The following is a 12,681-nucleotide window of genomic DNA, read 5'->3' on the forward strand; positions in this document are numbered from 1 at the left end:
ATCCGCTGCTGAAACGGTGCAACACATCCTCCAGTTGAGGGCAAGTTCCAATGCTGGTATTTGATTGTTGCAACACGGTATACGGAATTATACACACCAAGAGCGATTTGTTCAATAATGTATACAAACTGCCACTAACAAGCATGACAAGCCTTTCGTATCGATTGATTTCACATTTGAAAAGTTATGTTGCTAAATTAGAGTTCTCCCTGTAACCAGGGACGCGGTCGCCTACACATTGTCGATTTCGCATTGTCTTTTTGCGCAAGATTTGCCTGACACGTTTCGTTGCCTTCGTCGCTGTACATTCCGAGACAGCGATATATGAAAACTTGTTGATACTAAGTATTTAAAGGAGATTGTGGAACTTGCATTAAACATTGTTGAAGGGACAACTTGGGTATGAGATATGTTGATTTTATTATATAAAAATGGCTTCCGGCAGGACCGTGACTTATCCAAACAGGATAATTGAAAAGTCATTGAACTGCAATAAACAAAGCACGATAACGGGATGTAACCATATAAGCCTGCATGAAATTCACACGCCATGTCCAAAACTGCCTCGCAAAAACGTCCAAAATCATTATACGAACTCAGCATTTGTGTGATACTACTGGTGGCGGCGCATGGTGGCTAGAAGGGGTATTATCCTCCTGGCCAGGTAACTACCACGCCCAAGTTCTCCCTTTAAGTAGTGCACCGTTAGTTGCTGGCCAACTTGTTGAAAAGACTGTAATTACCCTTTCTAACATACCGTTAATTTGCTTTCGCCGTCCCCATGAAGATGTTTCGTGGGGGTCGATGTCATCAAAATTTCCCCTGATAACCCTTTGATTGAACTATATAATAATTGGAATTTAGGCCATGGTGCGAGCGGGCCTCTTCTCAAGAGAATAGACCGGGTATTGGGTTAGGGCTAAGAAGGAACATAACGTACATGTACATGCACATGTAATGGGTATAACGGGGTGAGTAACTGTCACTCTCTGATTTATTGAAAAACTCAGCTGATAATGATGTCATTGTCGTTGTTCTTGCAGTTGTTGTTTACAAATATTTGATTCCATGCTTATTCCTTACATTTCGTTTACTAGTAACCATACCTAAAACCACAATGGCATACATGTACATGACGTAATATCTTGAATCAGGGAGTCACGTTTGTTTGATTTGAACCGTATTTACCCAAGATAGCCCGTATTTTTATTCGTGCCATGCAACCTATCAACGTTTTTTCATAATTCTACCATGAGGAATATGCTGCAGTCTCTCCGAGTCTCTTCCACCTGCCCGAGTCGAGGCCAGCCACCCCTCCGAATATCCCAGATTCAAACCGTATCCAAAACCATTGTGTTGACCGCACGAGCAACTTATGGCTTCTTACTTACCCATTGTGACGAAGCTAAGCCCGACCACCCAATGCGCCATGCTCAAGCGTCAAAACCGATGCCCACGCTTCAGCGTTTGAACTAAAACAGTAACGCGAACGGGAACAAATTATAGATCCCAACTGTTTTAGGTCAGACACTGAAGCCCGAGATACAACATCGTTTGAACGCCTACACATGGTTCCTTTGGGTGTCCTGGCATAGCCTAGTCGCAATGAGGAAGTGTAAGTTAGATGAACGGTCCAAACAAGAGCCTTGTTTCGAGGGGATCTTCAGTCTGAGACTGGGTTCACTCGAGGAGGTGGTTGGCCTCGACTCGGAGAGGTGGGATACACTCGGAAAGATCACAGCTGATTCCGCACGTTGAATTTGGTCATCTTTATCAGGGGCAGCTATCTCTGTTGACAATATCATGGGAAATGACCCATCGTATCCAGACTTCGCTGAATAGTCTGGTTTAGAACTAGGTACAGCACATTGCTCTAGGCAAGTACGCTAGCGGGAAAGTGCAGCTACAAGGATGCTGTGGATTATTTTTGGGGCCTCTATCGGGATCGCTTTCGGTAAGTAAAGCTGGAAGCACGCAGATGTATGTCCGCGAGATCGTGTCACCAGTAAAGCTGGATGAAGTGTCCGCGAGATGGAATCCCAAGTAAAGCTGGAAGTACATAGAGTTAAATGTATGCGAAATCGTATTCCAAGCAAAGCGGTAAGTGTCCGCGAGGTCGTGTCACCAGTAAAGCTGGAGGCGCACAGCGGTAAATGTCCGCGAAGTCGTGCTAGCAGTAAAGATGGAAGCACACAGCGGTTAACGTCCGCGAGATCGTGTCCGCAGTGAAGCTAGAAGCACACAGTGGTTAATGTCCGTGAGAACATGTCAGCAGTGAAGCTGGAAGCACACAGCGGTTAATGTCCACGATATCGTGTCCGCAGTGAAGCTAGAAGCACACAGCGGTTAATGTCCGCGAGAACGTGTCAGCAGTGAAGCTGAAAGCACATAGCGGTTAATGTCCACACTTAGACCCTGAGCAGGGTTGGGCGAAACCTGTTTTAGGCCTATTCGTTTTCAATGGTTGATTTTTATAGCAAAATACAAAGCGACGTTAATTTGGGACACTTGAGACCAACTTCCACTGAAAACTGCACTCGACCCAGCGGGTATCTCTCGTTAGCGAGACGCTCTATAGACTCCGACTCTGTTGGTCGCTTCCACAACTTTTTCCACTTCAGGGCCATCTGTTGCATGGGACTACACCGATGACATTGGCAGAGAATGGGACACACAAGACCCGCGCCTCCTACCGGAAATATCCGTTCCTAAATATTTGGAAAAATGTAAACTATTGATTGGAGCGTCGTCTGGATATCAAACAGATTATCAAACTCTCGCAAGGTATTCGAGATTTGGGGGCCTCACCATCGACATGGCGATGGGTATAAACAGAAATATGACGTCATACTGCGATGCTGTCATCGAGGACACGGAAAATGACTTCAACGCCGCCTATGGGGCATTTACAAGCTCTGAAAAAGTCTTCCAGGCGACCCGTAATGAACTGACGGAAGCCGAGAAGGCGGAGATGGACGAACTCAGGAAGTTAGAAGGAAATGGAGAACGCAGGAAACGTCTTGTTTACGCACACAACCGCCGGGAAGACTCGAACTCCCCCGAGTTCGAATACGAGGACCTCCGAAGTGCTGATACCGACAACGGCTATGGGTATTATTACGGGTCGGGCGATGAAGCGACCGATGGGCCTACGGAAGCGCCGCGAGAGTACGACAGGAGGTTATGGCCGACTCTGTACCGCGAGGAGACTTTTCGGAATACAAATTACAAGAATTCGGTGGATCAGCTCAGGGACTTCTTGGCGAAGGCCTACGAATTGAAAAAGATATTTGCGGACTCTGAGATCGAGATGAAGGAAAATATGACGATTAATAATTTGATCCAGGGAACACAAGCACTGGAGCAATTCGTGAGTGAAATTTCAAAGGTTCATTCTCGAGGCGAAGATTTATGTTTATAAGAGAAGTTGCGATTTCACACTTCTACGTCAGCGAAAGCGCTCATGGAAAGACTAATGGCCGCAGCTATTAGCAACTGAGAAAATATTTCACCCTATAAAAATCAAAATAGTTAAAGAATAATGACATGACTAATCGTTTTAAAGGTTGTGATGAGGTCATTCTGGTAATACAATTTGCGTATTGATTAACATATTCAGAGTTGAACAAACGCGTTTCTTTTTTTTCTTCAAAATAGCCACAAAGATTACCTCTTCTTCTTTAGCTCACGGCGGCGGACATCAGGGCCCTGTACGCCTACATCGGCATTCACCACTTCTCCACATTCAGTGAGCCCTGGGCGGTATACCCTGAGGAACGGAAGGACACCCTTTACTCTTTAAAGTACAAGCTGACTCAGAGTACAATTATGGCTAGGACATTGGACACAGGGAGTTTCTTCCCAGTGAAGTACTGGCAGGATTATGCAATCATAGATAAGGTACGTTTCATACACAAAATTTCCGATTTTCCGTGTTTTTCCAATAATTTTTTCGAGCACAAAGTGATTGAGTGACCATTCCGGTATTTCTTCTTACTACCGGACTCACACCTCAAAGTCTTAGTGGTCAAAATGCAATTTTCCCAACTCAATAAATGCATTCACGTATTATATCTCTACAGGAGTACTACCTGTACAGCTCCATAATCGAACAACTTCCTTTACTAAGGTCACTTAGCCTGAGGAATGTGACGAATCAATGTACTCTTTTCCCCCAAAACAGGATATCCAACGACATCTCTCATACTCGTATTCCATATTTCAGCCCGACTTCAATTGCTCCAGTGGTGAGCTAAGCGTAGTAGACTGCCCCCTATCATACCTGAAGAAGTATGGTGTCACCGCCATTGATATCAAGAAGTTTGACCCCTGGTTGAAGACATTCAACAAAGCAAGGCGAATCAGGGTGAACGAGATCAGTGTCAGATTGGGAGGTAAGATCCTAAGGGTATGAGGTACTTGTGGAAGGTGCCATTGATATTAAGGGGTTTGACCCTAGTTGAAGACAAGGCTTAACAAATCAGGGTGGACGGGATCAGTTAGGGTAAAAGGGTATGAGCTACTTGTCGGTGAGCCAAGTCAAAAGTGTTACGCTTCTAGTAACCCCAACCCCACACCCCAGGACGACTGGTTAGTCCGCAAATTCTTATCAAGGCAGGACGGAGACGGTAAATGTAAATGCTCAGACCCCATTTTAGGGCCTTTAGTTCGAGGAGCGCTACTTTCGTCTGAATGATGGCACTGATTCTGTGACAAGCCGGTGGTGCCTCCCTCTCTCAAAATAGACACAGAATCAGCTCCATTGCAAGACGAGTAACGACATCTTTATAACCTAAAATTGATATTTGGGAGAGGCGAATAGTATCGCAACCAGGTTTTAAGTTTAAATAAGCTGCTTGTTCCTTTTTGTAGGAGCTCGGGTGAAAGGCGCGGAAAACAACACTACCACGACCAATGAGGAAGTCACAATGGAAGTGTTCAACGTGGGAGAATGTCGCGACTACTTTCTGTTTGAGGAACACATTTTCCTTGGCGCGCCAGTCCACCTGAAGTACATATATAACCAAGAAAACTGTGAGTATACATGTAGGCCTACCCTGTGGGTTTGTGCTGAGCCAAATCGATGAAATGGCTGCAAAATTCGAGTTACTCTACGAGGTGACAGCGCGAGCTAGGTCCTAAAACGCCAACATTCTGCATCATAATCTCTTTTTTTAGATGACAAACGCCTTCTGCAACCGATCAACCCAACAGAGGAGGTATACCACGTGCAGACGACACCATTCACAAAATGGCTGATCGTTTTCGACAAGGTTTTGAATCCTGACCTTGACCTCAGCGCCGTCAATGACCTTCGGATCAGCTGGAGCGGAGAGGTCTCCTTGAACCCTTACCCATAGAGGTGATTGGGTGGTGTACACGTGACGTTTAATACGATGACGTCATCTTTGATTAAAACCGATGCACTTTCGAAAATAAAGTTCTTTGGTGAAGCATATTCCAGTTTTTTCTCTCCAATAATGAATTCAGTCTAGGTGAAATAAAATGGATTTTTTCCAGAACGTATATTAGTTGACAAAACGAAGCAAATTGACAGCTTACGCATATCTGGTGTTTACATCAAGCAGATGGGTCAACTTTGTCTCTGTGAGTTACCACAGATAACTTTCCAAAAAGCGTTTTCGTAGTTCGCCGAGGCTTACAAAATGAGCCGACCTTTACGTTAGCTCGCGCCCTCGAAACACGGCGGACATTCCAGCCGTAATTCAATTTGGTCTACTGCGCAGACGGAAGCCCGGAAGACCAATGCCCGTCCCCTAGTGGGACACGCCAGGCCGGTCTAATCTTTGGACTCAAAGCCAAGATATGCCGTGCAGATCGTTCGAGATTCGGCCCGGTTGGTCAATATGAAGGTTCTCAATCTGTTAAGCCCCAGGCGTATGCCATGGATTCATTTCGCCGAACAGCTGTGGGCAAAACATTGATCAGTGAATTTCTACCAAAAACCAAAAAGTCCGTCTCAAAAAGTAACTTCAGTATTATTGGTTTGGTTTCATTTATTTATTACTTGTCTCACCATCAATACAAGAAATTGGAAACCAACATCCTGGACCGACGACTCATGTGGTAATTCCTGTGTCATACTATGCACTGTAAGTCATTCCGGTTGGTTGTGCTTAAGAGGAACACAAGATAATCGGACCATGTTGATTTGCAAGAATACACTCATAAATCAAATGGTAAAAATAAATTGTAATTCTTTACTAATCTGTAGTTGTTATTGCACCGGCTGTGAAATTAATTGTTTTAATTATCAAAATAGGAATTCTTACCATTTTAATGGCAGTTTTTACAACTTTTTTAGGTGTTACTAATTTCACAGTAAGTGCAATAGTAACTACCTCATTAGTTGTTTTTACTCCATCGTGTTCCACTGAAGAAGGAACAAGCCGAACAAATTACAATACGTAGTCTGCCTCGGGAATTAGATAAACACGAGAATGGCGAGCCCAGAGTTTGGTGCTTATCGCGGCACTAGCAGGGAACGATTGTTGACGCGACTATTGGGACCTTGGACGCATCAAACCCAGGATCGCCTTTGCAGATTTTGTTCTTGTACACTGGGCAGCAATATGAGTACACTTCCGTGTTGTCTGCTACCCAGCCCTCGTGACAACCCTCCGCTTTCAGGGCAGCCATCTTACACGGACTCAAAGTAGGTGCGACAGCGGGTGGACAGCTGGAATAGTAATGGAAACAGTTTGTCCTCACGGGGTAAAAAGGATGGCAACGCTACTATGTATACTGATATTATCATAGGCCTTTTCGACAAAGACGAATCAGAGCCCGAACAATTCAAATGTGGGGGGGGGGGGGGTGGTCGTTTTCAGTCCAAATACTTTTTGTAACCTTTGGGCTTTGATATTGTCAATACAATGATAGGAAATGTATCAAATACTTTTTTCTTGCTTGTTGCTTTTTTCAACCTCGCATCTGCTGCGTGGGGCCAAGCGCTGTACATTTCATGGCCTGTCCCTTTCTGAGCTGATACAGGCGCTCAATACAATTTTAGTCCTTTTTGGGAGATGGGAGGGGGGGGGGAAGAAGGGGGCCTACAGCGAAACAAAAATGCTATTGCTTCAATCTATCAGAGATGTCCCCACTTACTTTACTGCGCCAAAGTTGCCGGTCACTGGGTCACACGATATCTTGTAGCACGTCAACCGCAAAACGTACTTGTTCTCCTCCTGCTGGAATGTAGCGGGGCATTTATGGGACGCAGCTGGAAGAAATGAATACGAATCTGATGATGCGGTTGAGGACATTACGAGTGACAATATGCGGCGAACTATGACTCACTCTTTTTGTGTGAGACGCCAAGAGAGGCGGAAGTTTTTGTTTTTTAGAGTAGGTGTCTCCGTTCTCGAGAGCGGATACCGTTAAATGCTTGGAAATTACGTCTTCAGCAGTTGTCGACGTCATATCACATGTACCATAGACATATTATCCGCAGATTCAGCTGACATGTCGCCAATATCAATTTATCGCTGATAACAGTCAGATTAAATAAAACAATTCGATTTTAAGCGAATTTTTCAGTGTGTTCAGATCATTAGTTCAGATGACATCTTTTTCTCCTCATAAATCTCTACTTAATGAAGCACTGTACCTAAGAGCATTCCATAAAAGGCAAGGTATTGTTTACAAACAGAGGTATACAACCGCTGTTCTAAAATTTCACTTATGTAGTATACAATTACAACACTCTCTTATTTGGAAGAAAGCAATAACCTTACTTTACTTGACCTATGGAAACACATGTTCCCGACCACATCAAAATATTTATTTTGTTTAAGACTCAAAGTTAAAAAGAAAATAATCACAAACATATCAACGCTTTGTAATTATTTTCCTCTTTATCAAAAGTCTTCAACAGATAAATCAAACTTGTTGGGAATATTATTTTATTACAGGTTTTTAATTTTACCACACTAGAAGATAGGTTACTGAATTCCTTCAAACAAGTTATATCAGTTTTGTGTACATCAGTGATCTTTTCGAACAGCATTGTGTACCGCTGTTAGAAGAAAAACCCTTGCCTTAAATTGGGGAATAGAAAGATGACTCACCCACACAGATGACGACGATCAATACAGTGAGAAATAGAACACACTTCATTGTGGCGATAGTTTCGGGCAATACACGTGTTGGAATGATGCAAAAAGCTTTCTGAAAGAAGATATCGGCGATATAAAAAATCAAGAAAATGCCCCCCCCCCCGCTGGGTTATGCGAGGTCCGTTTGAAATAGGCCTTGTCGACAAAGACGAATCAGAGCCCAAACAACACATAATGTGCTCACTCGGAACACGTCAGAAGGCTTCGGACAATGTCATCCACTGTCACCCTTTCTTCCAGGTGAAACGCATGACTGGTCAGCGCCCCAACTTAATAGTGCAGGAGAGGAGAGGTCGTACAAACGAGATCACCTGTGATGTAAGTCCAAACGAAACTTGTCATAGATTTTCTTACCGATTCTCTTTTCTGCCAAGCCCCCCCATCTGATCAAACACGACCCTGCAAGTTTAGATAGACTAAGATATACTGAATCCACTCAACAATAAGATCCTAAGCCGGACAATACCCGATTTGTACCACCGAGGCGGGTAGAGTCTAAACAGCCGGACAAAACAGTAGGCCTTTCGCAGCCAGAAAAGGGGTGGGATATCTGTTCAAGGGTTAACAACGTAATCGTCATGAATAGTCCTGACTCTACAGCGGAACTTTCATGTTACAATTAAACACCAATTGGATGAAACGAAGACAAGATATCCCACCCCTTTTATGGCTGCGAAAGGCCTATTTGCTTAGGCTCTACCCATCGAGGCGGTAGTAGAACTCGGGTAATGTCGGGCTTGGGATCTTATTGGTGAGTGGATCCAGTAGAAATTTTACTCACCAGCTAGACAGTTACTTCTTCCCTCCTTAACAGCGTATGCCGGTATAGGGTAGGGCTCGGTTATATACTGGTATGTCTGCGATGACGTGGCATTTAATGTTAAAAGAAGTTGGTCAATTTGACCAATTTACGTTGGACAAGAACCAATATCGTTTTTTACTTGAAAATTGGTCAACTGAAAATTCGGTTGGTCAGCTGTTCATTGGATTCTACTACTTGACCTAATACAAGGTTGGCCATCTGACCCGGGGCCGAAATGGCTTGGACTTAGGTCAATGAGTCACCCACACAGATGACGACGTAGTCGAACCCACAGGAGTCGAACCCACGAGGCCGACTCACCGCTGCCTTCAATACTTGAAATATGTACATATAAGCCATGTCTAAAATAACCCCGCATCAATTTTGTAGCAGAACCTGCAAACTAGCTCACGGCCACCTGAGCTCACAAACTGACGAATCTTGCAGGCCAAGTTGATTGCAAAGTTGGTCACCTAACTTGGTCAATTGACCAATTTTTGACTATCCTATGACAGACGGTCCCACAAATGACAGCTTAACAACATAAACAGGAAAAAAATAAAATCCAACTCATCACATCACAGTGAAGAATAGAGAATTATTAACTTTAACTGACAAGTGACAGATGTGGTGAAACTTTAACTGACAAGTCACAGATGTGGTCATGTTCAATAGAATTAGTTGCTGAGTATCTTTTGATATCATTGCAGGCACATCTGTAACGGTGTTAGGTTACTCACTTTTACAATACTTTATTCTATTGTTTTAATACTCGGGCCTGGGCTCCAGCATAATACGGTGTCAGGTTACTCACTTTCACAATACTTTATTCTATTGTTTTAATACTCGGGCCTGGGCTCTAGCATGATACCTCATGTGCACAGATGCAATAGACAAGATATGGGAAACAAAACAAAACAAGAGGCCCAAGGGCCTGGCGCTCAGCTGGATGACCTAATAACATAGGACTGAGGGTGTAAAGTAGTAAATATCGGCTTTATACTACTGTTTGAAGGTCAAGAGAACACCTTATACCCCTAAAATTTCCAATGCAGAGCTGCCAGCTGGATGAAATATGATTGAACTAATCAGCCATTGTATGTAAATATTACAGGAGGCAACGGAATATATCCCTAGTTCAGTATGTTGTATCGGTAGCTTTACAGAAAAGAAGTGTCAGAGAGGATGAGACTTCTCCATGGACAACTGTGGTATGTCCAGGCTGGGTTGTACAGCACAAGGATACAAAATGCTGTCTGTAATTAATTGAGAGGTATCCTGATTTAACAGAGGTCAAAATAAATAGAAATGACCAGTTTGGGACTAACACCACTGTCTTTTTTTTAATAAGGTAAAGATTACAGGAGTCAACAAAATTAATTTTATTGAGAGAAATTGACCTGTCCTGCAGGTGGTTGGAATTTACAATACAAAGGGTCATGACATTGTGCTCTACTGCGTATCCCTAGTGAGTCGATCTATCCTTGGCGCAGCAGGTTCAAATTGGCTACATCTTGAATAGATTGAATTGCGATGAAAATCTAATGCAATAAAGGAGCAATATCGAAGAGACAAATTAATCAAACCAATTGTCCACAGACTCGGACCCTGAAATGGCGTGATGTATGCGTGCATATAAAAGTATATCAATTGGTCCGATAGAGATGATGAGGCAATGTCAATATGCCTTGTTCCTTATGCCCCTTTTTATACGGAGAAGAAGGAGAACCCAGATAGGCCTTCACATGTCGGCTTCCAAATGGCTCGAACCAACTGTACTATCACTACTATAAATTTAAAATGCGTGCTCCTCCTACATGTAGCAATGTCTCGGCCAAAAAGGCACTTAGTCGACAGGCAAGCTAGAAGTTCAGCACCGTGAGGAGCTCCTTGGTAAGGCCATGTCAGGTTCCGCACGCCTCTTCAAATACATCAAGTATTTAAAGCTGTGGTGAGCACATAAAAAGACCATGGTCACCTTAATTTGAAAATCCCTTCATAATCAAGGGCTACCTCTGACTAAAACAGCACCCATAAACAATTGACCACCAATTTGACACCAGCTCCTAACTGCGGGAAAACCCAAGTCCAGCAACCAAAAGTACCAAAAATAAATTTTTGTTTACATTTGAACTGCACACATGCGTTTGTTTACAATTTCATTTCCCGCGAAATCTCGAAAATCAGGTGACCTGCAATCGTGGATTGAAAATAACATTAACCTGGGTTCAGCAGGTCAGCAGGTATACCGGCTGTTCCAATCATCCCCCTACAGCCAGCTGTTCAAAAGGTGATGTTATTCACCCCACAGGGAGTGCAGGTAATTGATTAAGCCCCTGCATAACTTAACACTATCAGCAATGGCTTGGCTTCTGTGGTAAGGAGAATTGACAGTTTTTTTACGGGAGTAACATTATTGTGTTGCTTAAAACGTCTACTTTTTACTCATGTAAGAATCGTAGTACTAATAATAACTTCAACTTATTTTCCGGTTATGATAACACAACACGCATCTTTATGATCATGATCTTTCTCAAACTAACTGAATGACCTAATCGCCTTGGACGCACAACCACATATCAATCCGCCCCGACGATCAACAACAAAGTTTTCGTGCTTTTAGCTGTCAACATCAATGGCTATAATATACTCCTGCAGAATAGTAGAATTAATAGAACTAATTTCCGAAGTTTCCAATAGTTTGAACACAAATCAGAACATCACCCATCAGCTTGACTCAGATCTGCATAAATTACGATAAATAATGATGAAGTCGTCGCTTCAATTTCGCAAAGAAAGTTGACTCCATTCGAAGGTTGTTTTGACCAAATTCCGTTGAACTCATCGTTATGAGGGCATTTGAACACATTCTCGTTGATCTTTTCTATAAACGTGTGAAGTTTCGTACCAAAATACATTACCATAAAGGCTTAAATAAGAAAATTTGTCACTTACAAATCATCGCTCCGGTAGAAATAAAAAGGTCGCCGCCATTTTCTTGATGATAGTTCTCCAGGTAACCTCGGCGGGAAATTTAAAGCGGGGTCATCCGGGGTCAAACAACAGTTTTGCTCACTACCGCCAACTGGTGATATAAATCGACACTAATCTATTTTATATCAAAACTTCTGTATCATGAAGACCTTTTCAACTTTATTTCAAGCTTTTATCTGCTGGAATAGAGCGTCAAAAAATTGTTTTTTCATTTACGCATTTTGCCCCCTGGGGAGCTGAATTTGAGTCGAATCGCCCAAATTTTTTTCCGTAAGCAACATTTTCTGCAGTGTTTATAAGCAAGACTAGATTTGAAGTGCCTCGGTTGTATGATTACAAAATGCCCAACTTTGTCTACAGATGGCTGGATGGATGGAAGGACGGACACCAATCGAATAGCTATTTGACTAGCTCCGCTGACTTTGTCAGCTGAGCTAAAAACTACCCCAAAAAGTTCATTTGAACTGAATCATTATGCACTGAAAGTGTACCAGAGAGTCTGTCAGTTTGGGGAGGGGGCATTAAGCTCTTATTTTCACATGCCTGTATTCTGACAGTTGAAAGACCATTCCCCTTTGGCGTCATTTTCCTTCTTGCTTTTTGTGACGCCACAACGTTATTCCTCAGGTTAACGTCTGTGCCGATCCGGTGACTCCAATCAGACTCTTTCAGACTCTGCAGTTTTCTTATTTGAGAGTTCCAATCTCCAAAGTAGACATGATTATGACCGCCTCACCACACTACAGT

The 12,681-nt window shown here is 43.1% G+C and overlaps 2 protein-coding genes across 2 annotated transcripts; one reads left to right on the forward strand and one right to left on the reverse strand.

The window, feature by feature from the left end:
• Positions 1-1,811: 1,811 nt before the first annotated feature.
• On the forward strand, positions 1,812-5,458 carry LOC135499253 (uncharacterized). The gene is made up of 6 exons (XM_064789929.1): positions 1,812-1,954; positions 2,622-3,370; positions 3,685-3,900; positions 4,226-4,394; positions 4,873-5,034; positions 5,179-5,458. The coding sequence occupies exons 1-6, from the start codon at positions 1,912-1,914 to the stop codon at positions 5,358-5,360; spliced, it is 1,521 nt and encodes a 506-aa protein (XP_064645999.1). The 5' UTR covers positions 1,812-1,911; the 3' UTR covers positions 5,361-5,458.
• Positions 5,459-5,966: 508 nt separating this feature from the next.
• Positions 5,967-9,496, reverse strand: LOC135499254 (uncharacterized). The gene is made up of 4 exons (XM_064789930.1): positions 8,920-9,496; positions 8,091-8,190; positions 7,129-7,243; positions 5,967-6,700 (listed from the first exon to the last, which is right to left on the reverse strand). The coding sequence occupies exons 2-4, from the start codon at positions 8,137-8,139 to the stop codon at positions 6,496-6,498; spliced, it is 369 nt and encodes a 122-aa protein (XP_064646000.1). The 5' UTR covers positions 8,140-8,190; positions 8,920-9,496; the 3' UTR covers positions 5,967-6,495.
• Positions 9,497-12,681: the final 3,185 nt, after the last annotated feature.

This window comes from Lineus longissimus, chromosome 14, assembly GCF_910592395.1.
Source record: "Lineus longissimus chromosome 14, tnLinLong1.2, whole genome shotgun sequence".
NCBI lineage: Eukaryota > Metazoa > Nemertea > Pilidiophora > Heteronemertea > Lineidae > Lineus > Lineus longissimus.